The 13,639-nt window shown below is 38.8% G+C and overlaps 1 protein-coding gene across 1 annotated transcript in view; it reads left to right on the top strand.

The window, feature by feature from the left end:
- KIF3C (kinesin family member 3C) overlaps positions 1-7,574 on the top strand; it is a 1,444,108-nt gene extending 1,436,534 nt beyond the window's left edge. The window contains exon 8 of the mRNA XM_044062885.1: positions 5,844-7,574. Within this exon, the coding sequence (XP_043918820.1) occupies positions 5,844-5,934 (91 nt within the window). The 3' untranslated portion in view covers positions 5,935-7,574. The remainder of the gene's footprint in view (positions 1-5,843) is intronic.
- The last annotated feature ends 6,065 nt before the right edge of the window (positions 7,575-13,639 follow it).

The raw sequence follows: 13,639 nt of genomic DNA, 5'->3' as shown, positions 1-13,639 counted from the left end.
TGCATTCGTTGATCTGTACTTCTGACTTCATCAAATCTCCCTCTAGGTTGTTTTTCTTTTCTGCTACTACTCCCCCAACTTTTGTGTTACCAGCAAAGACACTAATCAGTCTTCCTTGCCTTTTGTTAGGTCAGACACATGCATATTAAACAAGTCTGGACCCAGTACTGACCACTGTGGGGCTGCTCTTTATATTTTTCCCTCTGAAAGTATTCCCTAATTACAGTTATGTGTGCCCTAGCTGAAAACCACTTTTTCACTCAGTTAGTTGCCTTCCTCATTTGTTTAAGGAACCTGCAGTGATGGACTGAGCCAAAGGCCTTGTTGATGTCCATGTAAATCACAGCCACCAGGATTAATCCTGTCTATCTCATCAGTTACTCAGTCAGAAAACCAGATAAGGTTATTCTGGCAAGAGCTTTCTGTTATGAAACCCTGCTAGGACTGATAGAACAATTCCTTTTACTTGCCGAATTTCTTGAGCTCATAGCATGTAGACCATCTCCATGATGTTATATACCTTTTTACCTCTGCTGTCCGAATGTCATTATCCTTCCTTTGATTGTTTGGCCCATTCATTCCCCCTTGGTGCAAGAGGCAGTCATGTGATACCATCATCCAGGCAACCATCAAGGTTTTGCCTTTTTACATTTTTTTCTCCAAATACCAAAGGGGAAGTCAAAGCAGCACACAATGAAGTTAACAGGGTTTTACATTTGCTCATTGTCAAATTAAATGTCTTATGCTTAAGAGATATATACTGTAGTGATCTGAGTCACCTTTCATTTTATTGATTGTGATATTATATTTTGGTTGGAAAGCAGTGAAATATAAACATTTAAGAAAAAGATTAATAATTTAAATAACTGTGTGGCAGTATATACTGAGTACTCATGTTTCAGTAGAGAAATTCCCAATCAGACCATTTCTAGTAATTGAAATCAAGGGATTAAAAAAACATGAAAAAAACTACCACAGTCTACCTTATGCAAGCAGTTTAAGTTGATGTTGCTGTTTTTTTTTTGTTTGTTTTGTTTTTTTACCAAAGTACACTAGATAAAGCCCCCAGTTAACAACCACTACTCTGTATTCTGGATATAGTGCTTAATTAACCTGTAGGGAAGTAGCATACACTGCTCTATTTAAGTGTCCAGTAGTGACCCCATTAAATGCTTCCTGCCTGTCTGAAGACCATGAACTCTAACATTTCTACTCTGATGCAAAAATGGGCACTCTTCCCTCATCTAAGAGATGGTCAAATACAGGAAACACAATGCCAAATGTTTACAGTGCCGAAAAGGCTTAAACTATGCTGCACAGCTTCACCCCATAACAGGCACAGAACAAGATTAAATCCATGAGGTACACCAGTTAGTATAATTTGTTCTGAGGATGTGGAAGTATGAATGCTTGAGCTAAATCAATCTATTCTGGATGTTTTCTGCTACAACTAGAAATACTTAACTTCTGGTTCACATTGCTTTTACTAGCAGTGGGGTGTGTGATGCATTTCACTCCCTCCCACCCACAATTCCCTAGCCACTCCCTGCATCATCAGTTTTAATATACACCATAAATAATTCAATACTCTGTTCTCCTTAATGAAATATTCACAAACTCTTAAAAAATCACAAATGCCCAATATCAAGCATCCTACCTTCCTTTTTACAGCAAACCATTACAGCTAACTCCAGCCTGCCAGTAACAACTCCTACAACTCTGTACAGCACTGTCAGTCAATTACTGAAGTATTAGACATCAAAATAAATGACCTCAGCCAAACATGCAACACTATCCTCAACCCCTCTCATCCTTAGCCCTCAACTATCACAAAAAGTGCTATCCCGTAATAAACACTCACATCATTTCTCTATGATTTAATCTTTTCCAGGGATCACCAACAGTAAATACCACACAAACTAATTTCTAAACAACTCTAGGCACAACTCTCAACCACTAATTGACCAAAACAGTCTGCTGTGCACTATTTAATACCAAAAGCATCAGAAACACACTAGACCAAATCGGTGCCTTCCTAAACACCCACTCACCAGACATAGTTGCAATAACTGAATCCTGGTTAATATATGACCAGCCTCTAAAATCCAGCATTTTTCCCATTTGTAAAGATTTCTCTCTGACATCCTACCCACAAATTCATTTTTCCTGGAGAATTTTATATAAAACATAAACTTATTTGGATGCCCACACAAGACATATCTGAACTTTTTTCTGATCTTACTCCTCTTCAGCTTGTTAACAATGATATCAGATCCAATGGCAAAATAAACTATCACTCTCCCACAGACCTCATAATCACTTCCCACTCTGCTAATATCACCCATCTTGCACCTTCAGTGACAACTGCCCCACACCATTCAACATTCAAAACATAGACATCAAATAGCATCCCCCCCAAAAAAAAAAAAAACTTGTTCAAGCCCAAGTTAGCTAACAATTTCATGACTGTCCAATCTCACCTCTCCACCACAGACTGGACAACTGTACTTTCCCTCACAGATGCCAGCATCACAACAATGAAACTCTTTCAACTTCTAATGTCCATTTAAAGCAATCCACCTTCCAGCAGAAAACTAGGAGAGTTTGCAGCCATGCATTGATGCATGACTAAAGTGGAAAAATAGCTCCATTGTACCAAACTGAGTAAGATTCACTTTCCTGCATAATATCACCAAGAAATTTGTAGGTAGAACTCTAAATACCTAATACCTAAGCAAACCTCCCTGTTATGCTCTCCAAAAAAATGCTGGCAAGTGGTAAATAACCTTACAGGCAGAACCCCACCAAAGGAATACTCTACCAAAGGCTATATTCCTTGTTTATCCAACAACTTCTCACCCTCAAAGACTTCAGTAATATTCCTTCACCACCCTTCAACCCCCAACCCCTCCCTAAACAGACCCACAGCCTTCCATAATACCTGCCTTCTTTCTACTTCACTAGGATTTACACAAAATGCATTGCATCTCTCTTGATTCATCCACTGGTTCAGACAATCTCTACCTGTAGTTTCTATATATCACTCTAAAAATGACATAGTCATCCCTTTAACTCACATTTATAAACTCTGCCTCACAACAAACACTATGCCCTTAATCTGCCACTGCACTCTCCCTCCTTAACATCCCCTACTCCTCATACCTTAATCTACGTTCTGCCCTTAACTCACTCTTCTCACTAGCTCTCTCTAATCTTCCTCAACTACTCTTTCTACTGTCTTCTAAAATCTATTAAGCAAATCACCTCCGAGAAACATTCTATTGTAATTGTCTTGCCTTCATGCAACTACATCATGATAAAACTAGTTTTTTTTAACCACGTACCCCAAAAACTATACTCATTTTAATGACATTTCTTTTTATACATCTTGAAATAGTTATGCTATACTCCTGATTATTGACATTGTATAACATTGCATTGCTACTTAATGCCTTGTAATAATCCTTTAACATTGCTGTTTAATGCTAATTTATAATGAAAATTGTATAACATGTTGAAGCTTTTCTCCCCGGGCCTCCGCTGAAAAAGGGCTCTTCAGCTCAGTTGGATAATCCCGGTCAACAAATGTAAAATAAATAAATAAATAATCTGGAAGTTTGCAGTCATCAGAGAAATGCCAATAGAATCAACACCAGTCAATTCTAATCAATCTCTATACTTCCCACACTTGGCAAAATCTTGTAAAAGTTTTTGAGGGACAAACTTACCACCTCCCTTTAGAACTACCCCCCACTCTCCAAGAAACATCATTGATGTTGTTCTGAAAGGAGTACCATGACTGTAATGTGGACCCTAACAGATGACATTCTAACCAGCATAGATAGGGGCTAACTAATAGCTGCTGTCCTTATTAACTTAATGTACGGATGTGACATGGTTGATCACTCCATCCTGCTAGCGCATCTGATTGACACTTTTATCAGCCCACAGTCCACACAGTGGTTACAAGACTTCCTTACCAACTGAGCCTTCAGAGTAAAGGTTGACTCCTCTCTCTTTCTCATTCAGCCAATGCTTGCCTCTCTAGTGTTTTGCATTTTCATTAACAAGCTACACTTTGACCCACCTCAACTGCAACTCCTCTCATACTATATATGGTTATATACAGATCAAGATCCAGACACATGACATTCTATGTCTTCAGAAAGACCTCCTACTAAAAAAAAAAAAAAACAAAAGAAACACTCTGCCTCAGTTTAAAAAAAATATATATGATCTTCAACACAAACAAAAGACTTGAAAAATATCACAAGCACTCACTCTCCACATTACAGATCAATTTAGCAACTACACAGAAACAATAACAACCTTTAAATGCCAAGACATTTGGCTAGACCAATCCCTCAACTTCTAAGAACACATAAAAAAACTCAGGTCTAACGTTAACTGACTTTTATTCTGGGTTTCCAAACTTTCCCAGTTTTCTCTCCCCACATGCCAGGGTAGTTATCGGAACATGTATTTATTTACTTATTTTTGACATTTGTTGACCGGGTTAGTTTAACTAAGCTAGTGCCCTGTTTCAGTGGAGGCCTGGGGAGAAAAGCTCCAGAAGTAAATAATAAGAAAAGAAGAAATGCAATTTTTGACAAGGTACATTTAAAGAAGTAATACTAATAATGTACTAAAATAGTAAGTGCGTAGTAGAACAACTGAAACATAAGAATAAGAAACAAGGTTTAAATTATGTAGTTGTTTCAGAGTATTGCTTAGTACAGGTTATACATAGTGATAAATCAAGTTTTTTTTCCAAAGGTTAGTCAGAAAAGGCATTCTTCTTGCCCAGCTGGATACAAAGTACCTCTGTCACAGACTCTAACAAAAACATAAAAAAACTTCAGTCATCTCCAGTAAAATATGCCTCTTTATTACCTACTTCCCACAGTCTGACAATAGGAGCATCACTATGTTACGCTGTCAAAAGCCAAATATCTCCCAGTACAGAGTAGATCAAGCTTCCTACTGAGCTCCCTACAAACCCAGTCACCATGAAACCCGTTGCGACAGCCCCTATAACTTCAGGAGCCATTGTGAAGCAGGTCCAAAATTCCAAACCACTGCAACTGAACACCGCTCTGACCACAGCTTCTCTATCCTATCTCTCAAATGATGGCAGTCCCTGAAACAAAATATCCACCTCCTCTTACCTCTAACCCAACACACAAACACACACACAGTTACTACAGAAACAACATGAATGTAAATGTCAAATACAGGCTGTGTCACATAGCTAAACTGTCATACTGCCGTGTAGTCCTCTTGCTTGGCTTTTATTTCAAGATCATTGTAACTTTCTCTTATCCACACTAAGAGACAAATATGTAAATTGTAGCTTTGTCTGTACTAACTGTACAACTTCCTCTATTATTCACACTTTAAAGTAATGTAATTTTACTTGCTGTACTGCTGCTTATGTTACATTTATTGTTATATTATCTGTACATTGGTTTGTTGATTACTGCAGCCCTGACTGAACCTCAGGTTGGTCAAGCTTGATCAGAGCCCTGCCCCAGTAAAGAAATGTAAAATAAATAAACTATTGAAGGTATTACAGAAATACATCTCTTTTGCCATGATGCATTTGAATTTCATAAGGAGTTTTGTTTTTAGGTGTGATCTTTAGGGCTTGGCCACAGTAGGTGCAGTAGTAGCAACATAAAACATTATGGATCATAGGTAACTGTAACAGAGTAAGAAACTGTGCAATGTTGAAGGAAGGAGAGACAACTGCTTATTTAGTTCCCATGCATGACCTTCAAAACTTAGGGTCAGTTGTGATGTAGCAACTACATAATTATTTATTTCTGTTTGCATCTTTTCAGGTTCCAGTCTCCCAGAAAACTTCCTTCATCTGCCACACAAATGTCTCTGTCTTCAGGAGTGTCACGTTCCTCATCCCTCTCTCATAAGTGAGCTGTATTACCACGAATGGCAAAGATGGCTGATAGTTAACATCGTTTGTTTGGTCTTCTGTCTTCACTGATAGCTGCTACATCAAGTTAACAGTGATTTACCAAAAAAAGACTAATGCTCATCTCCAAGGAGAAAGAATCATGACAAGTGATCATCTGCTGAAACTGCTGCCTAACACTTTTAAAGCTATTTATCCCCAGGCCTGAAGTCAGCATGTTAAGAACAATTATTTATTAAAACAGTACTCACCATGTGGTGATTTTTGTGCCAAGATGTATTATTTTCAGATGATACAATTGTCTTTCTGTCTTATTAGTTTCGGGAGTTGCTACAGAGGTGAGATATACCAGTCAGAAAACCTGGATACAGCTGTCAGACATCTGTAGTTTCTGCATTACGATATGATCAATATACCAAGTCAATCGCAGAATTATTTCATCCAGCACTGTTTCATGTGTGCTTAGCCTCCTTTGTTTCTATGACAATACAACATCTTTGTAAACGGAAGCTGTAAGCACCAAATTCTGTTAAACTGGAACTGGACATACATGGAGAGGACTTAATTAGACTAAAAGAGGACAGCAAAAAAAAAAAACAATGGCATTCAAAATGGTAGTGAGGCATCTCATCGTTCAGTGTCTAGTTTAGATACTGTTCTGCTTTAGCCTTGTCGCCCACTGATACTATAAATGAATACAGAACTGTTGTCAGTCACTTGGTACATAAAAGGATAAAAAGGGAAAACTGTTCAGTTTAGTGGTCTGTTGATAGTGAGTAAGCTTAGTGGCAAACACTGCTTATGTGCGAGCACATTATGTCCCAGGGAGCATGGATTGGTGGGGCTGGAGTAAAAGTGGGTCTTCCAGCTGACACAAACAGTGCTGATTCTTACTACCTCCATGTGGATCATTTTAATACTGAAATGAAATGTATTAATTTTACCGTACATTGCATTATTCAATAATTCCTACAATGCGTATAGTGCATGTGGCTTTCTGAGCTCGAGCTAACAACTCTATAATTCCTTGCAAACCTATTCACTTTCCACTCTATAGTTCCTAACAAATCTATCCACTTTCCATGACATTGTAGAATCACCCAGATTACTAGTCCCATCACAAGCATTTTGTTTCTGTTAACAGAAACAAAACAGTGCAGAGTATTAAAAAGAGCAAAATTAAGTATTGCTCACATTTGGTTCTGAAAGCGACAACAGTCTCTGGTTATATGAGAATAAACAATATGAATGTAGGTGCTGTTCTTACCAGCTGATTGTACTGCAACTTTAAAACTTGCATCTGAACTATTCATTAACAAAACTGTATTCTGCAGTGAATTCTTCACTATGTAATTTGTATGACTTTAAGCACACTGCTCATAGAAATTCTGATGCAGCCTTTACAATTGTTATATAAGCTGATATTGTTAAATGAAAGAGCCTGTGTTGAAAATAAGGTCATAACTTGCTATTCTGTACACTTTGGTCAGGTCTTTCTAAATAGATATGCAGTACACACTGTGACAGTCATACAAAACTTGCAAATATTTATGCCCTCTCTCAGTCAAGAACTGTTCCTTGGGAAAGTACATTAGTGTATGATATTTAGCTAACAGTAAAGTATAATATTTCTTTTTATCCACCTTATGTTGCCCTTTTTTTGCCTGAGTGGATGTTTCATCAGCTTTTCCAGACTTTGATATGAGGAACACTGCTCATTTTACATCCGCCTTTGAATGTACCCATGCAAGTGTATGAGACACTTCTATTTATCAGTATTGTCATATTCTCACTTCTGTTTCTCTTACCACATGATGGACTTCATAAGGTAATGTTTTTAGCAGAAGACATATTGCCAGTGTCTAGTGAAGCCAGATATCACAGTAAATGTAGGAATAAAACTGACAAAAGACTTTAGAATGAAACAGTTATAACCAAACTATACAGAAATCCCACTGGAGATGAAGAGATGATAGCTGTACTGTCACAATGACCTTTCATCACTGTTAAATATAACGTACTGCCTTCTTTCTGAAGTTTACTGTTTTACTATAACTACAGGTCATGATATTTGGGCTGCTTCCTAAGCAGTACTTTTTTCACTTGTGGGACAAAACCACTTTATATTTGTAAAATGTGTTCAAACACCTAGCACAAATGCATTTGATATACATAATAAAACTGAACAACATCAGGCTAGTATGAATTGCTTCACAAACAGAATTACTTTGGTTATCAATGTAAGGCCTGCAAAACTAATATGTTGAGAAAAACTGAAGAAAGAACATGACATGACAGCTGTGGATTTATGAGTGTGTCATGCATCTCTGTAGGTATGGTTGAACATAGGTGTTTATTTATTTATTTTTATTTATTTATTTAAATTTGTTGACCGGGAGTGTTAGGCCCGCATTGGCCTTCCAAAGGGAATGTGGAATAGCTGACAGACATCTAGCCAGGCAAAAAAGGGAGCAGAACGTGGCCAAACACAAACATGATTTATTGTTACAGTAACTCTCTTCAGAGATGAGATTTTGTGCACCCAGCAATCCATAGCTTCACCTAGACTCTTTGGACTGAAGAACACGTGCTTGTGTATACTTTTTCTATTATCCATGTGTTAAAAAGGGGGTGAGAGGCATACAAACATTCACGGAAATTTATTAAGTTTTCCTCTTGAAATTAAAACAGTGTAAAGTCTCAAATGTGATGCGCTGCATACACAAGTTGAAAAGCACACTGTTGTACCACATTTCTTAAAGTAAGTAAAAAATAAGAATGATCAAAGGGACCAGATTCCTTTCACTGCACATGTTACAAAATAATCATGTGATCCTTAAAATCAGAACCCTAAAATGAGAGGACACCAAGTAATTTTTCGTTTATTCCTTTTTTTTTCTGAACCAGAAAATACCCTTTCTCAGTACTCTCTCCCTTGGATCATACAGTGTGAGGTAATGCATTGCATTTGCACCCACACTTCTACAGTTAGAACAGATATAATGAGGATGGCATAATTTGGTAACCTCTCTCTTTCTTTACAAATTAAGAGACTTTTTGTCTACAAAAAATAGCCTTTACAAAAAATAGTCTTTAAAGTCAAGTGTTACATACCTTCATGTCATGCTTGAACCAGAAAGATCAAGTTACACAGCTTGTAGATATCTTGTAGGCACAATAAATAATTCCACCTGCAGCTTGCAGCTACCAAATACTGTCATCTGAGTCCATTGAAATTTGGATCCCCTTAAGTCCATGGCAGAATCCTATAACTGGAATGTTCATACTGGCAAACTCTAAAAATTAAGTCTAATGATATTTGGTAAATGGCTCTGAGGGCAACCTTTTAAAATGTCAGGACCTGCTAGAACGAGTCCCAAAATACAGAGGCTGAATGGCCAAAAGATCGTATTTACATATACTAAGTCCAAGATACCATTTCTTGGAAAATTCCCTTTTTGCCGAGGTATGGCGATCTCAGAGTTTATATATATAAGTTCAGAAGGATGTGGGGTGCTTGTCCTCCATGTGGGTGGTGCAGGGGAAGCTTGCCACTCCTGTAAAAAGAAGCTTAAAGGAGAAGAGAGATTTTGGAAATTCACTCTTCTCCTGTGTTTTCAGTCTTTTTCTTTGGCTTGTCAGCACTCAGCATTTCAAGTGCCAACATTTCAACACGTTGCCGTTATAGGTTCATACTAGGCTATCTGCCCTAGGGCATTTATAAGCCTAGCCAGAATGTGTTTGGCTTTCGCCACCCATTTTAAATTAATTTTGCTATGCCCTTTTTTGAGGTTAGTATACTGTGCCTCTGCCTAACAGTGATACAGAAGTCATACCCAGGGTAAACCTACGATCTCCCATCCACTCATCAAGATTCCTCTTGAAGAGAGTCAATGAGGGACTCTGCCTAACCTGGACTGGGATTTTATTCCAGAGTGAAGGGAGCCTCTGGGTTATGAATCTGTCCCTCCAGCATGTCCTATTTATTTCAGTGCTGAGGTTCAAGTCTCTCGAGCGTGTAGCTCGATAGGATTTGGATTTTCTGAGGTGCAGCATGTCCATTAATTCCGGGTTGGACATGGCTTTATACGTCAGGCACAGATCACCTCTGAACAGGCGGTATGCCACTGAGTAGAGCTGGAGTTTCTTTAACCGGGCAGCATATGGCATCTGTTTGAGCCCTTTGATCCTCTTGGTGAGGTACTTTTGGGGTCTTTCCAGTTGCTGCAGGTGTCTGGTAAGGTACATCCCAAAAGGGGCATTGTACTCAATTGTGGGCCTGATGAGGGATGAGTAAAGAGGCACGATGACCTCCCTGATCTAGATGTGAATCCCTTCATGATTAGGTGGGCTATATAAAATGTTTTTCTAACCACTTTGGCCACGTGGTTGTCAAATGAGAGATTGCTATCAACTTGGGTCCCCAGGTCCCTAATTACTTCTTCTGTACTTAATGGATTACCACCTATGTGGTAATTTGTGGGCACTTTGTTTTTGCCAAAGGGGATGACTATACACTTTTTGGCGTTTAGCTTGAGGCCATGGCTCTGGCACCAGTTGTCTGTTTCTATGAGGCCCTTTTGGAGGATGCTTGTGTCGGCTGGAGAGTCGATTATGGTGCCCAGTTTGCAGTCATCTGTGAACTTGGTCAGCCACAGTCCTTCCGTGTTGGCCTGTACCTCCGAGAAATATATACTGAACAAGAGAGGTCCCAGGATTGAACCTTGTGGGACGCCACTTATAACTGGTTTGGAGTCTGACATGGCTCCAGCAATTCTAACCATGTGGGTTCTGTCCTTGAGCCAGTTTGCAACCCATCTAGTGACATAGGGGTTTATATTTAAGCTGGTGAGCTTATCTATAATGCCCGAGTGGGGTATTGTATCGAAGGCTTTTGCGAGGTCCAGGTAGGCTGTGTGGACCACCTTCCCCTCGTCAATGGCCTTGGTGACTGTTTCAAAGAAATCAACCAGGTTTAAGAGGCAGGATCTGCCCTTAACAAAGCCGAACTGGGTAGGATCCAGTGTCTGTAGGTCCCCAATATCTTTATTTATGAGGTCCATGATTATCCTTTCCATAGCTTTGCAGACCAAGCTAGTCAGGCTTATGGGGCGATAGTTTCCAGGATCCGTTGAGGCACCACCTTTGTGGAGAGGGACCACAGTTGCTGTACGCCACTCTTAGGTACATATCCTGTAGTAAGGCTGAGATTGAACAGTAGTTTTATGTTTGGGTTTAGCACTTCTTGGAGTTCATGTAGGACGCAGCCTGGGACACCATCTGGTCCCATTGATGCTGTGTTTTTTGCTTTGGAGAGGGCGGCTCTTACCTGAGCATCCGAGATGTCAGGGGGGCAGCACTCTGCTGGAATAGATATTTGCCCTTTTGGTGGGGAGGGGGGGGAGAAGTTTGCGCTGAACCTGTCAGCTAGGATATTGGCAATGTCTGTGGGTTCGGTGTATTTTTTGTCATTTTGGACTAATTCTGCGCATATCTGGGAATTACCACCCAGGTTCCTAACATAACTAAAGAAAGCCTTGTGATTATCATTAGTGTCCTGTGCAATTTTTCTCTCGAAGCTGGCCTTAGACGATTTTATGAGTGCCCGTAGTTTTTTGCTAATACTGATCAGAGATGCCTTCCCTTTTTGGAATTTTGCTCTATCATTTAGTAGCTTCCTCCTTCTATTGTATAGCTTGTTTATGGCTGGGGTCCACCAGACAGGACGTCTGCCTTTGGAGGATTGGGTCTTGGTTTTATTTGGGATCGCATGATCCATGCATTCCTGAAGGTGTTCATAGAATGTGTTTATAAAGGATTCTGCGGTCTGGGCCATATTTTCCACAGGCCCGGGGGCTTTGAAGGATTCCACCTCAGTTTTGAGGAGTGTGAAATTTGCTTTAGAGAAGTTTTTCACTGTGGTTCTCTGGGCAGGGGTGACTCAGGTGTGATTGTTATCATCTGCAGAGGGATAGGAAGGAACAGGTAAAACTTGCTCACTTTTTCTAGGTGGGGGCCAAGTGCTCTGCCCCTGGGAATGTCTTCTGGTACGGTATCTCAGATGGAACTGAAACCTAATAGCATCCATGCCCTCAATAGATGGTAAGGATGCCTGAGGGGTTCCATCATTTGTGGAAGAAGGTGGCAGCTCCTTTCTGTACTTTTGCATGCCCACACCTGAAGTGGTTATATGGCACATGGGGGAGTGAATCATGAACAGGTAATGATGGCTCTTTGAATGTCAGCTGTGTTGTAATCAGTTCTCACTTGATTAGGGACCAAATAGACAGAGACAGTTGGCCAGATGACTAGTGGGGGTGTGGTCCCATTCAGCAAGAAACAGACTTTATTTTCTAACATTTTAAAGAAATATTTTTTTCAAAAATGACAGCACTATTTTAAAGAATATGGTTTGCATTATCAAAAATTTGAGCATGGGATACATTAACTCATCTCACTTAATCTGCACTATAATTGTAGGATAAACTGTTTACAGTTACTGATACAAATCCTACTCCTATGATCAGTATTTTATAGAGTTTGCAAGAAGCAATGTATTCTAACAATTATATGCCTCCTCATAGCCATTTACTTTGCAAAAATAAGCAAAGTTTAAAAGGTTAGTTATATCCTCATCAAACAACTAATGCTTTGTTAAAAAAAATCAGTCGTAAAGCATGTGAAGTACCTAAACATGTATTTTCCCTTTTTCAAACATATTAAAAAGTAGTGTGTTTATGAAACACAAAAATCTCACAAAAATATTAAATGAGATGGCTTCAGGTCTCACAGTCTCTGCTTACTGAAAATGCAAACCATATTCCTCAACTAAGTACTGTTCTTAATGAGGGTAGTGAATGGCTTTAGAATAATCACAGAGACTAACCTGGACGGGAATTGTATGAAAACAAAATTCAGCTCTTCTGACTCTTTTAACTGCTGAATATTGCAAGAAATAGCCAACAAACAAGATGAGCATTTTACTTCTTACAAATGAATAAACTGCAGTTCCAGCAGTATTTTCTTACATTTGCCTTTTAATACTGCTTACATGTATTGGTTTTATTAAAGACTTATCAAAATAAGTGTTTGTTTTTAATACACTTTATCCTCAGCAGCATTATGTTGATAAAACTTTGGACAAATACTGACTTTGAGAAGGATTAGAAGTTACTAATACTATGCAGTCAAATGTGTTGATACTATCTGTGGAGAATCTTTGTAAGGAAATATGCTTCAGACGTGCATATCTTTAGGATTCTAATTAAGAAAATCATAAACAATGTTATTCATTAGTTAGAATTAACAATGGCTTTCTTTTTGAAAACCTAAGGTGGCTCCATTACGGTCGAGTAGTGTTTCAAAATCAGTTGAAATTGTAAGTGTTGTACTTTTAATCAGCTTGCTGACCAGGTAAGACCATTAGGTATACATGTTTTTCACTGGGGATCTTAGTGGAGTGAGTGAGTTAAGTGACTTGCTGTGAGTTGCATGTCACACAGAGGAGAAACGGGGGAATCAAGCAATCAAAACTTTGAACCATAGTGTGAATTTTATCAGGAATGCCATTTGTATCCCTAAATGGAATTTTGTCCTGTAAGTTAAATCTAAATGCTATTCTGCTTGCAGTAAAAACAAGGTAACATATAATTGGGCGTATGGTAGGGGTCAATTCATAATTTGAGAAATAAACTTTTTTTATTTCTA

Source organism: Protopterus annectens, chromosome 2.part1, assembly GCF_019279795.1.
Source record: "Protopterus annectens isolate FY-2018-M chromosome 2.part1, PAN1.0, whole genome shotgun sequence".
Lineage (NCBI taxonomy): Eukaryota > Metazoa > Chordata > Ceratodontiformes > Protopteridae > Protopterus > Protopterus annectens.
The sequence above is the reverse complement of the archived record's forward strand: the minus strand, read 5'-3'. Positions and strand labels throughout refer to the sequence as shown.